Source organism: Corvus hawaiiensis, chromosome 3, assembly GCF_020740725.1.
Source record: "Corvus hawaiiensis isolate bCorHaw1 chromosome 3, bCorHaw1.pri.cur, whole genome shotgun sequence".
NCBI classification, from domain to species: domain Eukaryota; kingdom Metazoa; phylum Chordata; class Aves; order Passeriformes; family Corvidae; genus Corvus; species Corvus hawaiiensis.
This window is the reverse complement of record NC_063215.1, coordinates 77,167,562-77,181,570: the sequence shown is the minus strand read 5'-3', so window position 1 is coordinate 77,181,570 and position 14,009 is coordinate 77,167,562. Positions and strand designations below refer to the sequence as shown.

Below are 14,009 nucleotides of genomic sequence, written 5' to 3'. Positions count from 1 at the left end.
GGGCCTCTTGCCGACATCGCGCTCCCTCCGGGCCGCGCTGCCCCCACGGCCGCGTGTCCCCGGCCGCCGTGCGGGGACTCCCACTGCACCTGGCCGCGCCGAGCCCCGCCCCGGCCACCGCCGAGCCCCGGCCGCCTCCCCCCGCCGGCGGGCGGACACAGGCGGCAATCTCCGGAGGCGCGCGGCCGCCGGCGCCGGGAGGTGGCGGTGAGCGGGAGCGCGCGCAGGCGCGCACACGCCCCGGGAGGGGGAGGAGGAGGGCGGGCGGCCGGGCGGGGGCGCGCACGGCCGGTGTGTGAAGGAGAGAGCGAGGGGAGGGCGATCCCGGGGCGGAGAAAGGCGGCGGCAGCGGCGGCTTCCCTTGGCTCAGGGCAGGCGAGCGGCCACAGGCGCTGCCGAGCCGGGAGATACGGCGACCGCTGCCGACTCGGGGCATCCTTTCTCTTCCTCCCCGCCTCCTGCCCGCCCTTCCCCCTTCTCTTTCTCTCATTCCCCACTGTCCGCCGGGGCCGATCGCTGTCGGCGGCACGATCTCGGGGCGTTTCCGCAGCGCCCGAGCCGGTAGCGGCTGCGGGGAGAGCCGGTCCCTCCCCTCCCCGGCTGGGACTGAGGGACCCCCCGCTCCGTCCGGGGCTCGGCTGAGAGGGCCTGGCCCCGGCCCCGGCTCGGCTCCCCGGCGGCGGCGGGCTCGGCGAGGATGTCGGGCGGCGGCGGCAGCCGGGAGGAGGAGCGGCGCAAACTCGCCGACATCATCAACCACTGGAACGCGAACCGGCTGGACCTGTTCGAGATCAGCGACCCCACCGAGGTGAGCGACCCCGGCGGGGGCCTCCCGCCCGGCCGGCCCGGTGAGACGCCGCGCCCGGGCCAGGCCGCGCCCCGCGGCAGCCGGGGCCCCGCGCCGCCCCCCGCCCCGGCCGGGGCCTCGGGCACGGGCTCCCCTGGTCTGGCCGCGGCCGAGGCTCCGCTCCTCGGTGGAGAGCGAGGGTCGGGCCCCTCGCCGTGCCTTGGTGAAGGCAGGTTGCAGGGGCCGAGGAGAGGAAAGGAGCGCAGGGCCGGAGCCCTCCCCTCCTCCCTCTCTCCCCTCCCGCAGGCACATGCCGGCCCGACCCTGCGGGACGGGCGGCTCCGAGGCGGGGGAGAAGCCCGCTGGCACATGGAGGTGGCGAAAGGGGGCGGGCAAGGGCGAGAATACAGGAATTGCCCCCCCTCCCGAGCCCGACACCGAGTACCTCCGTGGGCTTTTTTTTTTTGTCTGTCTGTGACTTTTAACAGTACCGACAGGCGGCCGGTGGAGGAGGATTGAGAATCCCGGTGCTGGGCGCTTTTTTTGTTGCTAGCTTGTTTGTTTCTTTAAATATTCGTCCTTATGCAGAAGGCGCCTCTTACAAAGCAACCTGCCGCTTGTAGTCCGGCGGCTCTCCGGGTTGCTGGTGCAATCCCCGGGGTGGCTTTCCCAGGGCGTGACGGACGGAGCGCGTTGGCTCTCCGAGCCTGCAGGCTGCCAGCCCGCCGCCTAAAGTAAATACCAGGAGCAGGTTCGCAGTCCTGAGTTCACATGTTGTACTGGAAAAACACAGCGGGTAATTTCTGCCTAATGAAATGGGTGTTTCTGATGGCCGAGAGAGGCTGGGTTTTGTCCATTAAAAAAAAAAAAAATGTAATAGTCAAACCACACCCTCCCGCTGCCCCTTGTCGTGTTCCCTTTGGCTGGTTCGTGCTGCGCGTCTGGTTTGAAAGCGGCGAGGGGGGGTCGGGGGAAGGCTGGGGACGCAGGTTACAGCCCTGTTTTGTGTGTGACAGCGGGCTCCCTGCTTACAGGGTGGAGGCTGATCATGTGCGTGTTCCCGGGGAAAAGGAGGAAATTCACACTTGCTCTTGGCCTGGCCCTGGTTGTTTATTAACAGAAGCCTCTGAGAAATCACGTTGGCTTGGTCTTGGAGCTGGCTCCTGTTTCTGCACCCAGGTGCTGACTGCTAGCAGAGCCACGAAAAAGTGTTGAAAACCATTCTAAGATTAGGAACTACGACAGCTTCGGGTATTTTCAGTTCTGCTCATTGCAGACAGTTTCTTGAACACAAAGACGACGGTTTTCTGTGCTTATTTCCCACATCTTGCGAGATTTATCATAATTAGAGTTCCTTGCTTGCATTGCTTAGGTTTTAACAATGTCACTGTTGGCTGAGAGTCACTTTTTCAAGAAAGTGGGCTGAAACCAGTGTCAAGACGCCTTCATGATTGTGTTTGAGGACACGGCACAGTCTTTTGGAATTGCAGGTTGACTGCTAACTGCCTGTGGCTGAACTTTTTGTCTTATTAATGTGTTTGTCCGTTCCCAGTACATTCTAACTCCAGCCTCTCTTCTTTGTGTTTATGGCAGACTGTGCTTCTGTGGTTTTGTTAGTAAGTAGTTTAACAAATCATACTTTCTTTAGGTCAGCCATGTATATTTATTATCATAGTTAACTAAAGTTTGCACAAAAGCTACCAGCTTCATTCTAGTTATTATTAAAAGCAAAAATATTTTTACTTGCATTCACTCCACACTTCTGCAGTTAAGCCTCTGAACCTGTATGGGAGCATACTCACCGCTGTCAGTGATGACATTTCAGTTGAACTACAGAGAGTAAAAAATGAAGTGCATGCTTAATATCCTTTAGCCTACTCGTTCTAAAAGTGTTTGATAAGACTGCAGGTGCGTTTACATCAAACTGGCAGCAGGTAACAATTTTATAGATAAAGTATATTTTCCTTCCAGATAATTACACTTATGAATGTTCACATTTATTTTCACTCTTACCTTGAGCTGACACAAATTTGGCAATATTTTCAACCCAGATGATGGTGTGATTCACATTTGTACTGTTTATCAGCTTAAATGAAAGCCCTTTTACTCGACTGGTTGGGAACTGACAACTGACAATCCTCTGTTGTTTCCCTGTTTTTCCAGGCTCAGCTTGACCATAAGGCACATCTTGCTTTTTGTAGGGACTGCAGCAAGTGTGGCATTTGTGAAGATGCAGTAACCTGGATATGACTTTTGGCTGTGTGTGCCTTAGCTAGGTCAAACTGAATAATTTTAAACTGTCCAGATGTGGTTGTTGGCATGCTCTGTTAACTTTGTAGCCCAGACTGCCATCCAGGAGCTGCTGGTTGTACGTATCAGTAGACCTGATGCCTTGTAGTGATTCTTCAGGCATTTCCTCAGTGAAAACAACCTGGTTTAAGTGACTTGTCTTGTAACTTTCCTATAAAAGAGAGAGGAGGGTTTTCCAGAGGGGGGTAATCACAACCTTAATAGTAGGGTTCAGGGAGATTTATGTTTTTGGTAAAGCAAAGGAAAAGTGAAATCTAGTGTACATTGACTGGAGTTCTGACAGTATAGCTTAGGCAGTGACAGTGAAAGGAATTTGCACGTGACCAACTGATGTACATCGATATTAGTTTGAAAGGTCTAATTCTTTGGTGAGATAGAATTGTTCCAACTCCGTTACATCGTCTTCACTTTATTGCAGTCTGTAAAATGTGACTTTGTTTTGAAGGTTGGGCAGTATTTTGAAAGTAGTTCAAATGTGTGGGTTTTTTTTCAGAGAAGTGGTTCGTGATGAGAATCTTTGAATTCCTGTTAATATTTTGTTGAGTAGACTAGTCCTAAGGGATTAGAGATCTGCTTGTCTGCTTGCCTCTTGTGAGACCTAGGAACAAATTATTTGTTATGGTATGGAAGACTTTGAAAAGCAAAAGCCTTGGATAGGACATGTTTTTGAGTTCTCTTACCAACTTTTTCTTAACTTCTCTTTGACTCTAATAGTTAACTAAGTCATTCGGAGCTGCTTTGCCCCAGCAAAACAGAAATGAAAACTTTCTGTTGCATGCTCAAAGTTGAGTATTCCTCTCTCTGTATCTCGTGTAAGGAAGGCTGAAGACTTCTTGGGAGTGAGGGTTTCATATCTTCACTTGCTTCCATTGAAGTAATTTGTGGACTCATGCTTGAGAGCAAAGTGATAATTTAATATTTATTAGGTGTTCACCCATTCTAACCATTGTTGCTGTTCTGAGAAATCTGTTAATTTGCATTATTTTATTCTGAAATTTTAAAGTTCTTGTTATTCTATTCAAAAAGTAGCTGAGAGAAGCTCTGTGGCTTGAGAAGCTTAAAAATGAACAAAACAAAAACTCTGCATTTACTAGCAGCAGTTTAAATGATAATGTTTCAGGAGTGCTGCTAGGTGCAGACCTTGGCTAAAGATGTCTGTAATACTGGTCATCATTTAAACTCGATTAAGCTTTACTGTGTCTGCTTTAACTTATCAGGCAGCTACTCACTTCAAGTCTGAAAAAAATACTGCAGTTTTTGGGGAAAGGTGGGGTGAATCATGTTTTTGTTTGTAGATAAATTGTCAGGTTCAAAATGAAGCAGAATGTTAATGCTTTTCTTGAAGTGTTTCCCCTTGCCCTTGTTCCAAGTATTACCAAGCTTTGTGGATGCTTTTTCTTTTTTTTTTTTTAATTTATTTTTTAAAAATCAATAATAGAAACACAGTAAAAATACTTAGGCCTTTTGCAGTAGGACATAAAATGATGCTTTGATCTTGATTTAAGTCTTGGGTGCTTATAGCACCTAAAGTTTTCAAAAAGGAATATGTTTGAATGAATGATTTTGTAATAAGTGCATAGAGTTATTCGGAAACTTGTAGATAAGAAATGATTTGCATTTATACAGTTAAGCTTTTTTTAACTTCCTCCTTCAATAAAAGTGCTAACTGGAATTGATTATTATGTAAAATAACTGCACATGGATGTTCTGGGTGAGAGGAAGGAGTGAAGGGGTACTGTAGACTAGTGCATTTATCGCTGTTTGAATGCGTCTAAGATTTACTGCTTTAAGATGCCATGTCTGAACTAAGTGGTACAATTACTGTTGATGACAAAATAAGGTTTCATCTTTAATGTACGCTTTCATAGCGGTATATGAGAGGAAGAGAAGTGTTGTGTTTTTTCTAAACATGGTTTGTGGGCTAGGAATGTGAATTGCATTTAATTCTTTTGAGACAGACACTTTTTAGAACGAGTGGGATTTTTTATAGCAATTTCCCGAGGGTTGGGGGATTGTTGTCAGAAACATTGATCTGTTGTAGTTTGTTTTCTGATGGAGAATGTTGTTCTAGACTAAAATACCTCCGTGTTAGCAAAAGTAGAAAGGTCTAATCAAAAAGCTGAGAAGTAACATGCTTTGCATCAAGAATAACTCCTCAGAGTTTGAGTTTTAAATGGCCATCGTTTAAAAAAAAGAAAGAATTTCAAAAGTCTTCATGGCTATTTGATTATTTTTTGTCTGAAAAAAATTATGTAGGCTTAGCAGCAAGGTATGAGAAATAACCCTTCAGAATGTGGATGGGGCTTTTCTTTGGTGTTACTTTTTTTTTTTTTTTAATATTGACTTCCCATGTGTTGTGCTATAGATGTTTGGTGTATTCATTATGTTTTAAGTTGTTTTCTTTGGTTTTAAATACACGTAAGCAATCTATTAACAGAAAATGTTGCACAGTACACTGGATGGCAGGATATTTTAGGGTTGAAGAAATTTTTGTCTTTACTTTCTGGGTTCAGATATGATTCTGGTTCATTAAGTGTCACAGGAAGAGCTTATAGCCTTTTCATGGTAGTTATGCAAGCTTGTTATTTAAATCTAGTTAAAGCAATAAGAAATGGGAATTTTTAGGTTTTAAGCCCCCTGCAGTTTATCTGCATGGTTGCTCACCCATAACCTTTTAAAAATCTGGCTCTGAGGCTTTTAGAAGACCTGTTTTTAAAATTAGTAACCTACTGTGTTATGGGTGATACTAGTAGTGGGAGTGCAAGTCCGGAGCTAAGGAAACACCATCTAAATGGTAGAAATGGTTGTGCCTTCTCCACTAGTTGGACTCTACCACTTTCAGTAGTTTTAGCAAGTGCAACTCTTCATACTGTATAGATCTCAAGAAGCTGGTAATATACCTGAAAATACTGTCCCTTTAAGTTTGCCAAACCTAGGGTTTGGAAAGTAAACTCTCTTTGCAACAAATGCTTAAACTAATATTTAATCAGTCTGGAAAGGTGATTAGAATCCTGAAGACTGATGCCTGTGCTTTTTAGTGAACAGAACATTTTTCAATAATTGCTACCACTAAGCAGGCACAGTTGAAGAGGAGATAAAAACACTGAGGCATTAGTTAGAGGTTCGGGATTACTAATTGCACTTTACTGAATCTGTTGAGCTCTAGTTCTGCATTGAAATGGTTGGAGAAAATAAGTCAGGCATGCAGGTCTGCTCATTTGCATCAAAAGGACTATTTGGAGACCAGTTTTCCTTTAACTGAGTCAAAGTGAATAGTCTTTACAAATGAAGTCTTAGTGCTCTCTAGATAGTGCTAATTATGAGTTTGAGTTAAGATACTGGCCACAGTCTACAGACAACCTAATGTAATGAAAATAATTCTAGGAAGAAGTTTTAGGCTGTGTTTTTAATATTCCTTATATAAATTGTATCTTAAGCTAGTGGCTAATTAGGTCCATACAATTCAGACATACCGGCTTTAAGAATTCCCTCCTGATGTGTGAATCTGTTCCCTGCCTAAAATGCCATTGACAAGCATTACTTTTCAGCTGAAAACCCCCTAGTCCTCTGGACATGTAAGGGATTTGCTTTGATTGTGCAAGTGTGTTTTCTCTGTCAAAACTATTTTTCTTTCAGCGAGGTTAAACCAAATTGAATGGAACACGCTTTTAGGACTTCTGCGGGAAACATAGCTTTATGATTAATGAAATTCTGCTTTTGTGTCTAAATGCTTTTGTGATCTAACAGGGGTAACAAAAACTAAAACTTTGCTGGAAAGAGATAAAAGTTGAAATGAACTGGTGTTTGTGGTAAGGCTGTAGATAATAAGAAACCACTCTTGAGTTTATCTTTGTGGTAGTATCTGTTGGAGTAGTTGCTTTGTTATAAATGAAGTGAAATAAATTAACTTCATTTATAACAAATAAATGAAGTGAAATGCTATGCAAAATTCAGAGTATGTATACAGAAAATAATTCTTGCTTTGACCTGTGGTTCTGATGAAGGTGGAATTGGAAATCGCAGTGTGAAGTAGTAAACTAAATGTTGTGGTAAACTTAAGAGAAGTCTAATTTAGCAGGTAGTACAGATAAGTCATGGAGTGTTTGCTCTGTCTTCCAAAGTGAACTTCATGCTAATGGAACGCTCTTCTGAAGTGTTTTTGAGTAAAGCACTATTTAGATAATTCTTGATTTTTCAAGATTTTTGGCTAGGAAAAATATTTGCATTAGCGTAGATACTGAGTGATGCTCATTTCATCTGGTGAAAAGGCTAAAGCCTGTTAATTTCTGCTGTTAAGGTTGTTAGGTTGATAAACCAAAGAGGTAATTGATAGTTTTTTGGATGCATGCATGACTTGGCTCATAATTGTGGTTAAACTTTTTGGAGGGATTCCCCCTTCCCCTCAGGTCTTTCATTACGAGTAAAAATTACTGCTTTTCTGTAACTGTCCCTGTCTGGAAGCTTGATAATCTAAGATGAAAACTTGAGTCAACAGAGGTAAAACTCTGTAGTAGTTCAGACCTAGCAGTAGCAGTCAGACTGTTCCTGGACTGTTTCGTGCCTCATGAGCTTCTGCATAATGAAGATGTATAAGGTTGTAACATAACTTTTTTTGGTGTAGGGATAATTTTCCATGTGATTGGTTCCCTTCAGTCATTGAATTGCAATTCTGCCTTTTGCTACTGTCTAGTTTGGTTCTCTAGTAAGACTAAAAAAATCTGCTTTGATATGAAGTCTTGCTTTTTTTTTTTTTTTCAGCAATCACCTATTTTTCTCATACCTTCTTCTTCTATGTGACTTTAATGTTTTCTTGTGTTAGGTACACTTAACTTGGTAAAACCATTTTGTGTAATGCTTCAGGATAATGGCCATCTTCTGTTACAGGCATTGCCCTCAAGATTATCAACTGATTGTTATTATTTATTACATTTAATTATGTTTTCTAGATCTGCTTTCTTCCCTTGTGTGCTCACCCATAAGTTAGACAGCTCCTCTTCAGATCATCTTCTAGCACAGATACTCTTACCGGGGGAGCCATTCCTCTGATTCCATGTTCATCCTTGTCTCCTATGAAGATGTCCTCTGTCTAGATACTGCTTTCTTCATTTCTCTACACACTGTGTAGAACAGGGCTCTTTATTGCCCTGGTCTGTCCTGCAGAATTTTGTTGTAGATTACTCATTACTTTTGGGAAATTCTTTAGAGTTTGAATCCTGGAAGAACTGGAGAAAGTCCTAGGACTAGGGTTGTCATCCAGAAGATCCGTGTGGGGTGTTAGTTTTAAGTGCAGATTTGCACTTAAATGTAAATTTTACTTGGTTACATGTATTTGTAATCCATCTTTGAATTTCACCATATTAATAGAGGAGTCTGTTAGAGTTTATGATTGTACTGATGAAATTGTGCACACTCCTGTAAGTTTGTTCATGTTACCTCTTCCAGTGAAGAGCAGAAATTACATATCATCAATTTTGAAATGTTTAAGCTTTTATTAAATGGTGCTTGGTATATCTTAAGAATAATTATAAATTGATTTCTAATTTTATTTCTGTATTCCAAGAGTGTAAAATAGATTTGACATTAAAAAATAAGAGTGAGTTACTATGTGATTCTTTTCAAGGACATTAGAAAACCTGCTGGTTTGTTACGGAGCTGGAAATTGAGTATCTGTTTGGCTATGACTCCTAATACCAGGCCAACTCTTGGGTAAATATTTTGGAATGGGTTTTATGCAGTACTGTACTAGTTGCCATAGAATGGTTGCAGGCTGAAACAATGGCTGCAGGGTGGGGTTTTTTGTTCTATTTGGTCAGTGTTTTTCTTGCTCCTTTGATAATTTGCGCTGTTGTAATTAGAACTCGGGAATATGAAAGCTCTCACAAAAACTCACTACCTAGTAATAGATTATAGTTTCTTGATGACCTGGCTTAAGGCTTCCCCTTGGTGAATTGTGTCCCAGAGCATGGCTCAATATCTGGCTCTACTGTGTAGTTAAGAGCACCTTTATAGTGTGAAAAAGAATGAGTTGTCTGGCAACAGTATTTATTTGGCCAACAAAGTATGTTGCCCAGAGCAGTATCTATGAACTAAGGTTTCAGTGCATAGATATTCAAGCATTCCATTATGTGTTTAGTAGAGCTTTCTCTCTGTTAGATGACTTCACTTGTCAGTCCATACTCCTGTATTTCCTTAGAGGCAAGATACGCAATTTGATGGCAGTGTCATGCTTTTACATATATTTACATTTTGCTTTTACATATACTGTCTTGCTTACCAAACCCAATGGAAGATCAGAATCTCCCTTCTTAATGAAAATTAGTGGCTGTTGGGTAGCCTGTGGCTGGGCAAGAGTTCAAAGGGCAATAAAACCCTCCCCCAATGTCTAAAGAAAAGGTCTCCTTCCTGCTGCCCTCCAGAAGGTGCTCTACTTTGAGCAGTACATCAGCTTGAAATTGATAAGGGCCCTTTAAATATTTTGTTGTTGCTCTCAATTTTAGTAAAAAACAATTATGCCATGTTCTTAATTCAAAAAACATTGGGACAACGCCATCGGTGATATAGTGTCCTCCTGGATGGGAAAATGTCTATGTGGAAACAAATAAAATCGAACCAGTTTGTGTTTTAGAAAGCTTTGCATTGTTAAAATGGTTTTCATAATATCACTTCTTTTATGTTGAGAAATCTGGTTTGTGTTCACCTTCCATGTACAGTTCAGTAATATTTTCTGCGTTCAGATCATATCCAAGCATTGCATGCTTCTTGTAGAATGCTGGGTGTTTTATTGGGAAACATGTAAGTTGTTTCCACTTAAAGTGATAGCCTTACTGAACATGATTGCTACTTACTTTCAGTGTAGGTTTAAGTTTCAGTGAAAGTTTTAAGACTTCTTTAACACTGTACATATTCTGGCTGTTTGAAAGAGTGGGATAGTTTCTTTTCATATCTGGAAAAGGAAAATAATCTGAAAATTGTTATGGAAAGACAATGTTTACTAGTGAAAACATTGCTCAATCCTGCTAATTGATTTTGATGGATTTCCCTGTTAGGTCTAGTGTTTGCTGTATAGTGAAGAAGGTCAAAACTGGAATTACTTAAGATTACTGCATTTTGTGATCTAATTCTTCAGCTTTTTTGAAGCCTTTAAAAAAAAATAAAAGGCCAAATAACTGTTTCCTTCTTTAAAAATCAGTGGAATGCTCTAACAAGGCCTTTCTTTGTTTTGTGTGAGATGTATTGTAATACTTTCGATAAAGTCTCCAGCAATACTCAAGCTGTATCTAGTATTATAGGAGAGTTTTTATTGTTGCCATAGCACAGCAAGGATTATTTCAGTAAATTCAGTTGGTATGCCCATAGCAAACTGTTTTCAGACAGATAAGGATTGATATGTAGACTGAAAAAAAAAAAAAGAGAACAATTAAGTAATTTTATGCACTGACTGCTGGTGTATTCATCAAAGCCATCTACCAGCATCCAAAGACCTAACCAGCCCAAAGTGGTGAAATTATTGCAGTTCTGGGAAATTCTCAATATATGAGCTGGGTTTGCAGTAGAGAGGATTTGTCTCTCTCTCCTAGAGCCTGTGTCAGGATTTACAGTAAAACATCTAGTTTTCTATTACCTTCTGATTTCTGACTGATTTCTGACTGTCTGTAGCTTTTGGCTAAAGTTGGCCTGTAGGGTGGGATCTGTGATGAAATTACAGTGTTTGAATTTTACAGGGTTCAAATTCTAGTATAATTTTCTGAAGCAATCGTCAACAATATCTCCTAACATTCTGATACTGGCTCAACATCTTGAGTATTAGTAGTTCTGAAGGAGTTACGAGTTCTTATTTTTGGAAATAAATTGTTTATGGTCTAATACAAGCTCCAGAATACTTTTGTTTCATGATTTGCTTTCTCACCTGCTGTAAGTTTAAGCTTGAACTCAAAAAATTGGTGCATCAAATTTTTGAGAGATTAGACGAATTTGAAAACTTTGCCTTCTCAAAGTAGTCTTCATTCATTTTCAGTGATAAGTGTCAAGTGGCAGCACAAAAATTGGTAGCATTGTACCAATGTGAGACAGTCCTGTACTGAAGCTCAAGTATTGTACAATGTTCTGATACTGGTGGTTTGTAAAAACCTATTGAAACTCAGCACTTACCTTAAGTGCCTGTCTTATCTTCAGTGTTCCACATTTGTCTGCAGGTCTTTGAACATTCTTGTGTGTAGGGATGCTCATACATATCCATGTATATAATTATAAATGCACTGATCTAGCTCTCTCAGTAAACCCACCTGTGTTGAAACCTTTTCTCCCTCATTTCCTCCCACAAGCACTCTGCACCAAAAATCTCACATCACAACCTTCAACCAGACACTCCAATCTTCTACTTTCAGGGAAAAAATGCCAATTACAGCAGTCTTCAAATGTGTTCATCCTGCTACACTGGCTTCAGAGGGCAGCCTTATGATTGTCCGGCTCAGTTAGTTTCCCGTGAGGATACAGATCAGCCATTAAATCCTCAACACCTGCCGTGTGGACTTTGTAGTTTGGAATGGCCTTGCAGTTGGACCTGTTTATAACCAGCTAGTCTGTGTGCTGACAGTGGCTGTGGCACCTTGGTTTTCTTCTAAGGGAGTGCTTTTTTGCTATGCTCTTATAACCATTGATACTTCTCCCTTATTTTGGAGAGCCTTCCTTTTAATAGGCTTTTGGCTTGTGTCATCTCTTCTGGGTACTTGCTAGGTAGAGACAGAGTTTTCTGTATTAACCTTACGCTGAGTTCCTTAGCTGCTGAGAAGGAATTCTTGCACCAAGGGGAAGAATTCCTTCCTAACCACCTTAGAGGTAATAAGGATGGTACTCAGAGTGGGTCGAGCTTAATTTATCCAAATCCTGGGGATAAACAGGGTGTTTCTTTATGTTGCAGAATGGTCAGGACAATTTCTCTCATCCTTGATAGACTTGCCTTTTTCCTAGTGTCAGCTGTCTCCTTCTATGGCAATATCATGATGTTACCAGCAGTAGTAGAAACCTGCAAGCAGAGTGAGATACCAACATATTTCTGATACCTTTATATCCTTAATTTATGAAGTGAAATGTTGAATAGCAGTTTTTGTCATGGATGATAGATGTGTGAGTAATCTGAAGCTGTTTCTACCTCAGTAACTGTAAAAGAGGATGAATAGTTTCACAGGTACACACATACTGTGTTCTGCAGCCACTTCTTCACCCACCTCTCAGCACTTCTGAGGCACAGAAAGGAAGCGGCAGTGTTGACCCTCTTCTGCCGTCACTGCCGTCTGATTGCTGTCATGGGATTCTGTCTTCTGCCACGAAGAACTGTCCATCTTTGATTCTCTTCCAGCTCTGTGGTGTTGATGATACTGACTTTTACAGCAACCACAAGTACATGGTAGCAGTTAAATTTGTATGCTGCTTTTTACTGTGGCTTTCAGGAGCTTTGGCCTGCCCTTTGTCTGCCTTATTCTCCACCCCCCAATGCCCATCTGACTTAAACACCGTTAAATGTTGACAATATTTTAAAATTGGTGCTTAGTTTATTTCAAAAATTTCTTTTCATATTTACATATGTAAACTCAAGGTCAAATAAAAAAAATCTGCAAGTTTAGGTTTTGCTAAAGCTTACTGCATTTGTTGTTGGGAAAAGCTGCTTACTTGCTGTGTGCAGGGAGACTTTTTTCTTTAATTACTAAGTTTTTCTGTTGGTATATGCCAGTACAAAATAAGTGTGGTAGTCTGACTTTTCCTTAGGTTGGCTATCTATCTAAACCAGTTTTGTAGGTAGAATATTTATGATACATTTTGTTTATGTAATGGGCAGTTTTGAGTCTAATTCTTGAAAGAGAGCAATGGTCAGTCAAATATGTTTGAAACTGAGTTATATTACTTGATTTGATTTTTTTTTTTCCCCTTAGAGTGCTTCTCCCAGTTGTTGTTGTTAAGCAAAATTGAGGGTTGGGACTGGATGATCTTTTAAGGTCCCTTCCAACTCAAGCCATTCTGTTATTCTAAGCTGACATTTATTTAGATCATACTTAGCTTGTACTTGTGTGTAGTTGTATCATCTTCTTAAACTGTCTTGGTTTGTATAAAAGACATCTAACATTCTCACTTTGTCATAATGTCTCCAGGACAGTGGGATGGGAAAAGTGATGCAGATACATGAAGTAATGTGTTGAAAAATGCGTTGTAAATTTAGGTACTACGGAGCCAGAAAGAGAAGCCAGATTTTTATAAACGTATGCAGTTTGCTAGGTTATCCCAATTTGAGATTTCACCTTATAGAACATAGGAGAAACGGACTTAATCACATAGAGAGTGTCATATACCAGCACCATCACACCATGTCTGGTTTAAATCTTAAGTGAGTTGTATGGGATAGCAAAGAATACCCCTTTTCTCAATGGGGTAGCTGCATACAGTAGGAAGAGGGTTATGTATCTTCATAGAAAACTTGAATAATTTTCATATTTGGGGCTTTTTCTGTTTGTTTCAGAAATCCTTCTATGTCAACTGTACATGAGGCTGCCTCATTTCAGTAAATAGGTAACTTAAGTTCCAAATTTGATGAATCAAACTGCTAAGGAGTTGGAATGGACCTTAAAGATCCCCTAGTTACAATCCCCCTGCCATAGGTAGGGACGCCTCCAACTAAACCAGGTTGCTAAAGGCCTTATCCAATCCGGCCTTGAACACTTCCAGGGTTGGGGCATCCACGACCTTCCTTGAAAACCTGTTCTGGTGTCTCACCACCCTCACAACAAAGAATTTCTTCCTAATATCTGATCTTTCCCTCTTTCAGTTTGTACCTATTACTCCCTTGTCCTGTCACTGGAGTTCCTGATAGACTCCTTTTCCAGCTTCCCTGTAGGCCCCCTTCAGATGCTAGAAGGCTGCTTGA

General features: G+C 41.8%; 1 protein-coding gene across 23 annotated transcripts in view; it reads left to right on the top strand.

Annotated features, from left to right (window-relative positions):
- Nucleotides 1–321: 321 nt before the first annotated feature.
- The window catches only part of AFDN (afadin, adherens junction formation factor), a 119,456-nt gene continuing 105,768 nt past the window's right edge, over nt 322–14,009 (top strand). For 11 of the 23 annotated variants that reach the window (XM_048299659.1, XM_048299652.1, XM_048299640.1 and 8 more), the window contains exon 1: nt 324–808. In XM_048299659.1, coding sequence (XP_048155616.1) covers nt 698–808 — 111 coding nt within the window. In that variant the 5' untranslated portion in view covers nt 324–697. Of the gene's footprint in view, nt 809–14,009 lie in introns of all 23 variants that reach the window. The other 12 variants (XM_048299653.1, XM_048299650.1, XM_048299647.1 and 9 more) reach the window with 3 other exon arrangements.